This window comes from Macrosteles quadrilineatus, unplaced genomic scaffold (assembly GCF_028750875.1).
Source record: "Macrosteles quadrilineatus isolate MER2022 unplaced genomic scaffold, UCM_ALF_1.0 Scaffold_19__1_contigs__length_3004403, whole genome shotgun sequence".
NCBI classification, from domain to species: domain Eukaryota; kingdom Metazoa; phylum Arthropoda; class Insecta; order Hemiptera; family Cicadellidae; genus Macrosteles; species Macrosteles quadrilineatus.
Window position 1 is genome coordinate 2,395,416 of NW_026542612.1, and position 13,615 is coordinate 2,409,030.

Sequence of the window (13,615 nt, forward strand, 5' to 3'; positions counted from 1 at the left end):
CATTTAAAAATATATATAGTTATGTCTATTTCTAATTCAAGCTTAGTGTAAGCAGTTCAAAATTTATAGTAAAGAAAAAGCTGCCAATATTAATTAAAACTTGTGATCGTTGTTACTTTCCCAACCTTTCCTCAAAAAGTCGAGTAGTAAAAGATTTTACTACAGATCGGACGCCAGACAACTAACATTCGATAGAGTTTTCAACCGCTGGACTTCAACTTCATTGTACACTTCATTGTTCATTGTTCACTGGGAAATCCATTGTAAACTATAAAAAATGCACACTATAATCAATGCAAATACTTTGAGGTTATGTGAAAAAATATTTTAAGGAATCAGCAAAAATAGTAATACATAATTGCTAGGCAGCGGTCTATTGCAATTCATTAAGGATAATATACTGCTTGTATATTTAATTATATATATATAAATGTTTTAATTAAATAAGCGATTTTCGGTACTAGGGCTGGAAAATTTTAATTACAACTATAGCTGCCATTTCGACCCTGGACAGCAATGCGTAGCTTTCAGCCTCCAATTAACATCTGTAAAACTACTAAAAAACATCGTAGTGCGGTGAAAAATATTTGCCAATCATACTCAATTGACTCGGAACACTGCAGTTCCTGATTTAATTAAGGGTATTATTAAAAAGTACTCGTGCAGTAATCAATTAAACAGGGTAACGAATTGAAGGATAGATACAACTAGACTATAAGGACGCAAAATACACGTAGGTACAACTAGTCGTAGGTACAACTAGTCGTAGGTACAACTAGACGTAGGGACTACTAGATGGAGGGACCACTAGTCGTAGGGACTACTAGTCGTAGGGACAACTGGTCGCATCCGTACAAGCTAGGTGATACTACTTGTCGGTGGGATACACGTCTAGTTTTACCTACGTCTAGTTGTATCTCCTAAAAATCTGCAGGTACAACTAGTCAGGTGTGCCACCGTCTACTTGTACCTAAGTCTAGTTGTACCTACGACTAGTTGTCCCTAGGCCTCGAGGTACAAGTAGACGTAGGTACAACTAGACGGCGGGACAACGAGACGCGGTCCTGGCCACGTGCAAACATGGCTTTATTGCTTAACACAATTTTAATCTCAATACGAGCAAAGGCAGTTGACAAAAGGGAACAAAATCCAAGAAACATTTTTCAGCAACTCAACCAATAATCTAACACTATCTCAGGAAAGATTAATATAAATTACGATTTCCCTATTACTTATTAGTCATTTAAACAGTTCCATTGTAGCTCTTCTCTGTTTGTCTGACAGGTACCTCAAAGACTACGACTACTATGACAAATGCTATCATGAACGAGAGAAGGAGGACAGGTTGCTGTTCAAGCGAGGCTCTACAAGCGGAGGTTGTCTTTGTTTCTCGCGTGGTGGCAGTGATGGAGTGATCATAGCATGACGTCGGCTACTGCTTGCGGTGGTAACACTGCTGCTGGCTGCTACTGCCGCCGCTGCTGCCATCTCCCTTCTCTGATCCCTCCCCCTCCCTCTGTCCTCTTGGCACTCCCGTTTGGTGCAGTTTGCTAAATGCTAGCCACCTTTGATTTATCATTTTTAAAACCAAATTACTTTTGATTTTTAAGTTTTAATTTAAAACACAGAGTATATTGTGTCCCGTCTTAAGAGTGAACCAGATTTTGACCCTTTCTTGGACTTAAACTATTAAAACATCTGTTTAGGATTAGGATGGTTAAATTTGATTAATATTTTTTTATGAATATCAAACACGTCCCCGAAATAGTTTTTGTTTCCAAGAGTTCTCTATGAAGGGAGTGTAAGCGTCTCTTTTCCCAGTAGTGGTTGATATTACGAGTGAAGTAGCTTTTTATATACTCGATTTGACTGCCAATAATATTAGCTTTATTCACGCCATTGAGACAATCAGCCTCATAATCTCATGGAACCTTGCTAAACTGTCACCGAGCGATTATTTGTTTGCACCAAACGAGGAAACTGCTGCACTCAACTCCAAGAGCTTTGCACTAGAACTGTCAGAGTCAATTGTCCATCTGTGTGATATCTCACTAACCAATCTAGGCTTTTCTCTTCTGGTGTAATTATTTATACAGATGTAACCCGTCATGATTTTTCAGCATATCAGAAATTCAAGTTGATCCATACAATAAGTAGATTTGAATGCTCATTGTTCTATCGCTGCAAATATAGATTCGTAGAAAAGAATACCCCATAGTTGTAGAAACGCTGTACAAACTAAATCGGTAAATTTTCTACAATGCAGTGCAAATTCAGAATTGTATAAGCATTTGATTCGGGTTGAAAACGCAACTTTCAAATTGAATTTCTACTATGCTAACCAGACCAAAATACAGTCTTTCTAAAATTTGCACCCGAGCCCACAATTGGTGTGGCTTTAATGATTTGTGTATGTGTTTCATTTACGCAGCATATTTTAACTTGTCAAACGCCCTTTCCCATCTACCTCTTATCACATCTGACCCACATGCTGGGTGCTCGTCTCACTTGTAATGTGTTTAATCGGTTATTTTAAGGAACGCAGGTTTAGAGATATGTTTGTCCAGTCTCAGTTCGATAGTATTGCCTTATGTACGGATAGTTTAAGTTGAATGTGCCATTTTAGCTTAGAGTTAGATTAGTAATTGTGATTGACTGTATATACTTGACTTCACCCACATTGTTGGTATTTGGTAAGTGACGGTGCATTTTAACTTTTATCAGTTCCGAGATTTTTTCTCTTTGTATGATCTCAATAATTCTGATTAATGATTGAATGAAGGATGGAAAAGGTGCTATTTATTTTAAGACTGCAAAAAGTATGAATTACTGTCACCCTTTTATTTTTAAAAATTTAATTTTTACAACAAAAACTATTGAGTGAAATTTCAACTCTTCTGTGCCTTCCCTCAAAGAAGACTTGAAAGAACTCGTGAAATGAAAATTTTACTATTAATTTTTTAACCAAGCAAAAAATGTATTGGTATTGAATTATGAAACAAATTAACAAAGCTAACAACCACATATCATTGTTGTTGGATGGTCTAGATCCTGACCTGTGTTGGCTGGTTACAGTCCCTACTTCAGTTCATTTGTTGTTATTAGAGACTGGAGCGATGGACTACAGTAAAGGCTTTAGATCTAGGTATCATATTGATGTTTTAGTATAAGTTACTGTTTAAAAATGATTGTCCCAAATTAGTTGGTAATTTTTGTAACATTTTATATATGACAGTTATTTCTAAATATATATTTTATCAAGTTTTTATATAATTAAACATGTTATGTTCGATACTGTATCTGATTGTTGTATGGTTTATTTGTTATAACAAACTATTAAATGAGCAGCGCTATTCGCTATTCATATTAGCCTATTTGATTTTTATGTGTGTCCAAGTTTCTGTGTATTTTTTGTATGCTTCTTCGGGAGATAACAAGCTATTTTCATTAATTATTTAACATAAATATTTAAATTTATATCTGCAAACGTTTTTTTTTTTCTATTCTGTACTCTAGTTTGGTTTCCTTCATTTATTCAAACTATCCAAATTATTTACAGTTATTACAAATATTTATTGTCTTGTAGTGGGTGTAATGTTACAGTTTCTTAAACAAAAATGGATGCAGCATTTCTATAAAACTTCTTTTTCTTTACAGTTTGGTTGTTTGAAAAAAATCTTTTGAATAAGCGTTATTTTCTTACTTATTCAAAGCAGGTTTTCAATGTCGTTGAATTTTATTCTTGCTTTTATAGTGTTTTATGCTTTAAGATTTTCTTTTAAAAGCACAATATTGTACTTGTTGAGCCAAACCCTAGTGGTATAGTGTTCCTATTTTCTGTTTTGTCCAGGGTAAAATGCATTCGTCCCATGAATTGTCAAGGTTTGGAACAACCTTCATAACATCTCAGTCATCGGTTCTGTATTTATTATTAGTTAGTTTTTCATACTGGTGTTGTCAAATTACAGTAGTTTACCAAATAGTTTGTAAGAAATTTAGAATTTTGTGCACACATAAATTTTACTGAACAATCCACATTTTCAAATAAAACTTAAAACTCTCTTCATCTTTGATTGTTTTATTTCAAACCTAAATAATGTGAGTCAAAATTCCGTTCAAACCTAAATTAACATACCTCCATTCAAAGGGCCAAAAAATCTTTATAAAATTACCTTTGATTAATCAGTAGCATAGCCAGAACTATGTCGGGGGGGGGGGGGGGGGGTTTCACATAGCTGTTCTGGGGGTGATGTGCTACATTATGGTTTGCCTTTTAAAAATTGTAAGTTACCCCCAGCAACCCCTATTTGGGGGTGGGGGTGAATTTAAAAATACCACCAAAAAGTACTTTACATTACTCAAGTAACGTTTATCGAAGCTCGCTTGAATATATGCAGCCGTTCAAAAATTAACCTGGGGAGGAGTATTATGGAACACCCGGTATACAGTTTAGGTTTACAGTATTTCCATAAGTTGAATTTATATTAATATTTTTAATTAATACTAGTGTACCTGTTGCTCAAAATCAAGCAATTGTCAAGTACCGGTATGATACAGGAGTTATTAAAAAATATAACAGTCATCTTATAAGAGTGCTCAAAATCGAGCAATTGTCAAGTACCGTTATTATACAGGCGTTATTTAAAACTGCAGTAGTAACAGTTATAATTTTCAATAATGATAATTTAGTTATAATTTTGATAAGTTTAAAAGACTCAAAGCTTATGTAACTAATTGAAATACTCACTCTATTAATAATGGGTTGAAATAATAAACAGTTGTTGTAAAAATATTTGATCATATTTTAGAAGCCGGCCTTATTTTTTAGTGTTTTGACAAATGTTTCCCGACTTATAGCTGTTACCAGTAAACATTTCTTTCATGTATTAATTTGATCTGACATTAGTTAGATTTTCTTTACCACTGTGACAACATGATTTGTATATTCTTCATGATTTTTTACTTGCAAAATAAGTTGCATAGCAGAACTGGTAAAAATTATTAATCTCTCCAAGTGATTGTGTGGATTCCTTACTGTACTGACCATGCACAATGTAAAATATTCTTTTTAACAGTTAGATAAAAAAATCAATTATTGTACAAATCTACGCATCCCTGCCTCCCCACACCGGGATAATAAGCTTATTAATTATTTATGATTTTGAGTAGGATAACTTATTTTGCTTAACACGGATCCATTTGCTGGTCAGAACATTTTTATTTTCTTTGACTGATATATAAAATAATTTTTTAAACAAGGGTTTAAAGGGTGGTTGATATATAATACTACATTTACGGCTTGCTTTTTTTTACGCTGGAGCGCGCTCAGGGGTCTAGTGGACCCCCAAATAAAAATTGGTAGACTATATTTTAAACAAGTTTATGATATTTAGCTCTTAAACTTTAGACATAATATCTATATTCATTTTCTCATATTGTTGCGTACATTTTATGATCCTACCATATCCTTTAACTATTTTGAAAACAATAGTTTTAACCTTTAATTTTTTCATGATGAAATGTAATAATGGTGTTGAAGAGGGGAAAATCGTAGTTAATCATGTTTTTATTGCAAACAAATATTATATTTTATTTTACAAAAGTTTGATAGGCCTACTTGTAAAAAGCCATGGAAGCAGTAAATATTTCATGAATTAATACATTTCCCGGTTTGTAGAAAGTACTGAAGAAAAAAAAAAATTAAACACTTTCTTTGTTAATGTGTTTTTCTTTGAAAATCCTCGTCCAGTGGTTGGTTTAGAAGTCCTTTTAAACACACTTCACCAATACTTTACATTTGTCCCTGGCACAATAGTTTGTTTTTTAAGGTTTTACACTTAAATTTGGTCTTGGCGTACTTTTTTACCAAGGCAGACGGTGCACCGGGCCTTTGCACTGGGAGGCTAGATCAGTGGACTCTATGGTTGGACATTTCCATCCAATTGGCTTACAGATACTAAGTTTTTTGGCAAACTTTCAATACTATCAAAATTATAAATAATAAAGTTATTAATACTTATTATGATAATAAATCTGAGACACTACTATGTGCACGGGAGTACACTAGACCCCCAATAAACACTGTACTGGTAACATAAGCACGTGGGTGGGGGTATGCCAGACCCAGGGGGTGATAACAGGTCAATGACTCGGTCAAGACTAACAACTCTGCGGCCAGATGATAGCATATGCTATTTTAGGAAGCTAGTGTCATGCTCACCAGGGTTGCCACCATATTTGAAAAATTATTAAAAATTACCATTTTTATACGCACGTGCGTATTAGGGTTTACATGGGAAAGAGTAAAAAAACAACAATTTCAAGCTAGCAATTATTTATTTTATGTACAATAATAAACTTAAATCTGTAAAAAATCTGAAGCAAACAACAATGAAATTACAAGGCACTGAAATTAAATAATTTATTGCCCTGATTTATATATGAGACTATACAAAGACTAGATTTATAATACTCACTACATGAGAACATGCATAATTACGCACATAAAAAAACATGCATAATTACGCATGTTTTTTTATGTTTACAACAACATACTTATTAAAAAAGAACATCATTTGATTTTATTGACTGTTAAAATTTTTGATAAAAAATAAAGTATAATATTAATTTACTAAAATGAATGTGACTTGCAAAATATCATTTTACTATTAACTACTTGATTCAGATAACTAGGAAACCTTCAACCACTTCGATTGACAGATTTGACAAGAAAATAAATTGTTAAATGTCAAAGTTACTTTGGGACTTTATGCCACATCATGTGTCATTTAATTATTTCACATTACTTTTTAAGAGTCAGCATGAGTTAATAGTTTTGCATTGTTGATGACTGTCAGATGCCAGGCTAAACAGTGGTTGTCCTAGCGCCGATCAGCAAAAACATGCGTTTTCGTTGAAGCACTGAAAGCTTTATTACTGAGCAGAAAATTTTATGTGGTTCTTAAATATTTTTTCCGTGGGAATTGCTTTTTGGATTTTTTAAATTTTTTTTTGAGAGGTTGAAAAAAATCACAGTTTAAGTCAATATATTTATGTAGTTTGACAAAATAATAACAATTAAAATTTAAAAGTAGATAACAAAATCAAATCTGCTGTTTCAATAGCTTTAAAATGAGATATTTTGCAACTTTTTATAAACAATGCTTTAATATGCTTCAACCATTAACATTGCCGTTATGGGCATACAATCCAAGCTGGCCGGCGGTCTGGCCGACTCTTAATAGATTTGCCATCCTGATGGATCACCTGCAATATGACAATATGTGTTGATGTATGTTTCGTACCGTTTATATAAAAGGTGTTTATTATTTGTTTCTTGTTTTTTAAGTATTGTTAAATGTATTTGAATAAATAATTAATTGTACTCTCGTTTCTGACAAAAATCTTAAAAAGAGTAAAATTTATTCAGCATAATTAAATGCACTGTATAACCAACAAGAAGCCTACATCAAAACAATTCAGATGTGACAATAGGATGAGACGTCAAGCCTTGCACTGTTCTCAGTCAGTGCTGAAATTCTAAACCTTAGTATGTATTGTGTTTTTAATTTCAAATGTAAAAACAAATTATTTAAATTTTAACGGGGAAAAACTGTTGTTTGTAAGAGACATATTTGCAATAGTTGGAGGTTAATAAAATGTTAACAAATGATTTGTCATGGAATTCAGTGATTCATTTGCCTATTGAAGGATACCTCAACTAGGTATTAAATGTGTTTTTTCCAATGTTCACCTATGATATAATTAATACAGTATTTAGTTATTAACTTAATACCTTGCATTATTGTAAGCAATAGACTTTAGGATAAGAAATTCTTAACATTTATTTGTAATAAAAAAATGTCTCCTTTCCAGTATGGAATTAATTAATTGTTATACTTTGAACTTTAACAAATTGTATAGCCTATTTCAAAATACAAGGGGCATCCAGAAAGTAACAGACGTTTTGCATTAGTGCTGCTAGGAATGGTGATATCGCTACTACCTTAGTATCAGAGCGTTCCTACACTCTGACTCAGTACGCACATCATATCTCACTTACTTTGTCTGCAGTGTGCAGTGGCGTGTTAAAATCAATCCCAGTAAAAAAAAACCTTTTTAGTTTTAAAACCCCACCCGGTCCTAGGGTTACTCCTGGAAAATTATTACAATTTAGATAAATATGTTAATGTTTACGCTTTTTTAAACCTAAATTTGCTTTGTCGATTTATATTTTTTGCAATATTTAAAAATGTGAATGTTAATACTACTGTGTCCAATGACATAGTGTGACTTTTAAGTTTTATATTTTTACCAAACGATCCAAAAAGATGTGGTTATTGTGGGCAGAACTCCTAGACAAAATTCATCAATTTTTCCAGATTTACCGAAAGAAAAACCTGGTTATCCCGGGCATGATTTCTAGCTGCCAAGTGTACCTTTTACTCGGGGTCTGCGGGTACTCCATATTTTTGGGTCTGGTCGGACCAACAGTTGGCACGAGAGATCTGTACGGACAGAAAATTATCATCCGGCCAAGCTTGGAACGAGTTGAGCGCAAATTTCTGCGACCCCGAAAAACATTTATGAAGATTCACAATCTAAAATTGACTATTTTACCGTGATCATGGGAGACGAGAATGTCCCGTTACTGCAGAAGATGTTCAAGACTTTTCATTAACCTTGGAAGATGTGCGTGATTTTGCAAAGACCATGGATGATGATCTCGATTTTACCGTGATCGCAGATGGAGTTTACATATTAGCTGTGACCACGGAAAACGATAACAATTTCACTGTGACCGCAGACTTAAACAGGTTTTACCCAGTGCAATTGAAAAATTCCTGCACAGTTCCTCATTGTCCTGGCTCAAGCCCCCCATTGCCCATATTGATGGACGCCCATGGCGCACGCTTTAGTAGCCGGATGCGTAATGAGCCTAGGAACGCTCTGATGCCGGCGAATGCACTGCTCTAAGCAGTGCCAATACTAAACTCTGCTACTCTCTGGACGGCCCTCGTAGCTTTACCGTTACATCCTTAATGTAATTTTTAATTTATATTCTAAGGCATTGCAAGAAGTAATAATATACATAGTATATAGAAATAAAAAAGTAATATTTACAAAATATACAAAAAGATATACAATAAAATTTAATAATAAATATATTACTCTCGTCACAATAAATAATACTTAATGATAGAGGTATTACAACATCATAATAACTTGTAAAACTAACAGTTAAAAATAATCTTTGTTTATGAAATCTGTTAACTTATACAAAAGTTCAGCTTTGATTAAATAATATCATACGATCAAGATTTAATGGAATGACAGATTATAGGGTTTAGTCTACAAAAAAAAACTTTGACAGTTTTATTTTCAAATCATCCTACTGATAAAATAACTTGAAAATACAGTAGTCTGTTTGCTATGTGAGGATACTTAGTCATAAGAAATTTTTTGTCAGTACTTTGGCTTTGAATATAGGATTGAGGTTAGGAATCAAATTGTTTGCAAAGTGGTTATATGCATAGTAAATATTATAACTTTAAAAAGCCTACAATTCTAATAACATAACACAAAAAATATAATGTTATTTTAATGATTATTGTTGAATTGAATTGTATCAAACCAACGTATTGAACAATTTATTGAAAATTAAAATACTATTCAGCCTTTGTTTTCTTAATCTATTTTACTTAAGCTTTTGACATAAAAAAAGTTTTGCCATAGGTTCAAACATTTTAAATTTCTATTGAATATTTTTAACATAATTTACATGCCCAACTATAATGCTGTTTCTAATGTCGGACTAATTCTGTTTTTATCTGTTGGGCTTGCTCTGTGGTTATCAAAAGCTTTGCATTGTTGATTCACTAAGGCACTGGATTTAGGAATACCCCCGCTATAACCTGGTGATCTATTTTCTCCAGACATATTCTCTAGAGTTTTTCGATCGGATTGTTCATCGTCTTCTCGACAATCTTCTGGTATTGTCGAAGAGAGAATATCCGATTTCCACGATTTTGGTTTTACTGGCGACGTTCGGTTTTTTAATCTTTCAACAGCAGATCCACTTGAAGGTGTTGTACCCCAGTTGGCTCGAAGAAGCAGTTGCTTAAAATCGTTTCGGGAAGTGGGCTGTACTTTTCCAAGTCGATCAGAAGCAAAAGAGGAATGTTGAGGAGAGGAAATCCTAGCATCCTGTGAGGGAGGATCTCTCGGGGCAAAGACATGTTGCCTGACAGGACTCTGAGGGGTGGGAGAGTTCCTATGAGACATCCGAGGCAGAGACCTGTAGTCAGGGTAGCTGGGAAACTGGTTAACATCCAGCAGAGGGGAGGGTGATCTGGTCCTCTGGTAATGACCTGATGGACTTAAATTTAAATAGTCATAGGAAGAAGGGGATTTTCTAAGGTTAGGAACTTGAGAAGCAGGAATGGCTTTGGGCCAGTTTGGCCCTTCAGGAATAACTCTGAAATTTTTTTCAGGTGTTGAACTACCTGAGCCAGGAGCAGTCCTAGCATTCCTTTCTATGAGACTCATTTCAGGAGTAGAACTTCTAGAACTAGGCGAGGCTCTCATTAGTCTTTCAGCATAATTATTTTCAGGAACATTTGATCGAGGGTCTCTCAAATATCTTTCACTAATAATAGGACTTATTCTTTGTTTCACAGAGTTATCTGGAGTTGAACTTCTTGAGTTGGAGTTCATCTTGAAAACGTTGTCGCTAATAGGTATGTTGGCTTTACTGTTCATCAGCCTATTGACTTCCTGTGTCTTAGCTGGAGCCGTCTGGACCGCGGAAGACTGTAGTTTGGAGATCTTTTCAGTCAGTGTTGGAGAGCAGTTGCGCTCACGAAGCTTCATGATCTTCTTCTTGGACTCGTGTATGATGGCGTAGAGGTCCATCGCATTGCGAGACGGCTGGGATGACACAGGAGTGTTGATGGGTGATAGGTTCATGCTAAAATCTAGGTTGGAGCTGGTGTTAGGTTTGGTGGGGGTGGAGCTCAGCAGGTGTGAACGTGCAGGGCTGACAGTGAACATCTGCTTTACTGGTGTAGAAACATTCTGCTCTGGCAAAGAGCCATCTGAAACATTCAAGTCATTGCAATAATTGTTAGAATAATATAACTAACATTAGAGAGTGACTTTTTAATTCAATATTTAGAAGTAATGAAAAAGTGTTGATATTTAATATATTTCATTTTGGATAAAAGTGGTTTGTACGCCACTGAAGAAGTTACATGTCTAGCATGATAGTGGTGTTTAATTGTGCAAATTCGAATGGATAGGGACTATTAAAATAAAATGTTTAATGTTTCAAAAACAGTATTGCTTTAACTAGAGAAATTCTAAACTGATTCTACAGCACATCCCTGCTGATTCTTTGTTGTGGAATAATTAAAATAAAGGTTAATAAAGGTTAAAAAGTTTATCTCAAAGCTTTATCAAAGTTTATCCCAAATTAAAATCAATAGTTTGAATGTTGTATATTCTTTTGTTATAGTCACAGAAACCAAGCAGAACATTTACAGTTATACTTATAAGTACCATTGCTTAAGTGCACTTACCTTGATATTAATAACACAGACAGCCACCATTAAGTGCAAGCAACACTCAAGCCGTGCAAATTTCTAAGCTGTGCAACTATAAGTTAAGCATTGCACAAATTCACAACAGATTACAGTATTGATTTTAGAAACAAATCATGAATAACTAATTTTGATGCAATCAAACAGAAGAGGATTTTGTATGTAATAAGTCTAAAGTGTAATTAAGATTTCAATTTACAATATAAAAACTGATTAAACTACTAAATTTAATAAGATTTTGAGCAGTGATTTGTTTTAAAACAGAATATTACACTCTTTCAATCACACAACCAAAACCCAAACTACAACTTTTAACGTTTGTTTTATTTTAGACACATAACTTTCAAGTTACATTATAATGATATATCAGGCCAATGTTTGAAAAGTCCCATTATTTTATTCTGAAATTCAAACCAGAAACTAAATCTGGTGAGGAAGCCTAATCTGTCCAAAGCACCCCAGCAATCAGTAGATTATAATAACTCATCAAGCTCAGGTGACAGGGATTATGTTTACCTTTTTTGGCTTCTTAATCTGGTAATAAAATATCAATCCTCCTAAGCAGATCAGTGCCAAACCATGTCCCCCAGAAACCACCATGTTAAGTTACATAACAAGTAGAATAATATAATGGCTGTAAAATATTGGCTTGTAGGAAATACTTTGAAAACTTTACTAAAATCTGAATTTATGAAAAGTTATGCTAAGACCAATTTGCATTATTGTTTTCTGTTTTGATACAAAGGAAAAATTAACCTTTCAAAAAACAATTGTCATTTAAATTTGAACATTACTATTTACTACATAAATGTATTTGTGCTCTATAGGTACTAAAAATATTTTTTTTTTAGTTTGTCTATTTTATACTTAAATAATAGAATCTACTGATGAAACCCCTGTTATCATAAACACTTTATAACTTGCCAGATCCTAACGTGAACACAAGGTAATTGAATGCTTGGGAAACAAAGGGATTTATTGTAAAGTGTAATATATTTCAGAGATAAAAAATCAACTTAGAAAAATATATACAAAATATAAAATATCCATATCATCCAAGAAACACCTGTCCATTTGCTTTCTTCTTCAAGGCAATCTTTTATAGATAACAATTTTTACCCTTGGATTTTTTACAAAATAATTTGTATTTAAATAACTCATAAAAACTAAGAGGATTCTCCCAGTCAGTTGTGGTTGTGGGTGACTAATTTGTATCTGTTTAAACATAAGCTATCGCATTTTGAAGATGTAACACCAAATGTAGTTAATATCCACCAACAGTTAATTTATTCCAAAACCAATTAGCACTTAATGTAAAGGTTGTTGAATTTTATAATTAAATTTCAATTAAAAACATACATTTGGAGTACTTTTGATACTTTTTTAGTTGTCAATTAGTAAGAGTTAGGAAAATGTAATTTTAATTTTAATCAAAGTTAGTTTTAAAACATATATATTTTTAGGAGCCACACCAAAGCAAAATCAGCCTAACTTAAATGTTAGAAACCCAAAGAAGGAAATATGTACAATTGGAGAAAGCAAAAAGACAAGTGAACTACAAAGAAAACCCATGCTCTCATTCATATACACACTATACATATTGCAACATGAGGAAAACCTAACTTATGTATCAAATATCACAAAAGAATATTATTACTAGCAACAATAAAATATAAAGGTATCATAAGAAAATATGAATAACAAATAAGTTTTTGAAAAAACAACTTTTAACGATGCCCTTATAGTGATGTATAGACATGGAAATTTATCTAAATCATTGAGAAAAACTATATCTATACAAACCCTGGTTGACACTACACACCCATTTGACAGGTAAAAACTAGTTTAGAATTTATTCATAGGGACTTTGTATGAACATCGTCAATATCAAATCTTTTCCTTTTTTATACAGACGGATGGTTTTTGTTAGTTTCAACAAATGTTTCAAATATATCAAATAAAAAAAATAGTTTATTATTTGGTGGTTGAATGTAATCCGGTGAATGTAATATTGA

General features: G+C 33.3%; 2 protein-coding genes across 5 annotated transcripts in view; one reads left to right on the top strand and one right to left on the bottom strand.

The window, feature by feature from the left end:
- The window catches only part of LOC129005288 (rho-related BTB domain-containing protein 1-like), a 36,283-nt gene extending 32,744 nt beyond the window's left edge, over nt 1-3,539 (top strand). For all 4 annotated transcript variants that reach the window (XM_054434134.1, XM_054434135.1, XM_054434136.1 and 1 more), the window contains one exon: nt 1,285-3,539. In XM_054434134.1, the coding sequence (XP_054290109.1) occupies nt 1,285-1,426 (142 nt within the window). In that variant the 3' untranslated portion in view covers nt 1,427-3,539. The remainder of the gene's footprint in view (nt 1-1,284) is intronic.
- Nucleotides 3,540-9,683: 6,144 nt separating this feature from the next.
- The window catches only part of LOC129005321 (mucin-2-like), a 169,337-nt gene continuing 165,405 nt past the window's right edge, over nt 9,684-13,615 (bottom strand). Inside the window, exon 8 of the mRNA XM_054434178.1 lies at nt 9,684-11,096. Within this exon, the coding sequence (XP_054290153.1) occupies nt 9,790-11,096 (1,307 nt within the window). The 3' untranslated portion in view covers nt 9,684-9,789. The remainder of the gene's footprint in view (nt 11,097-13,615) is intronic.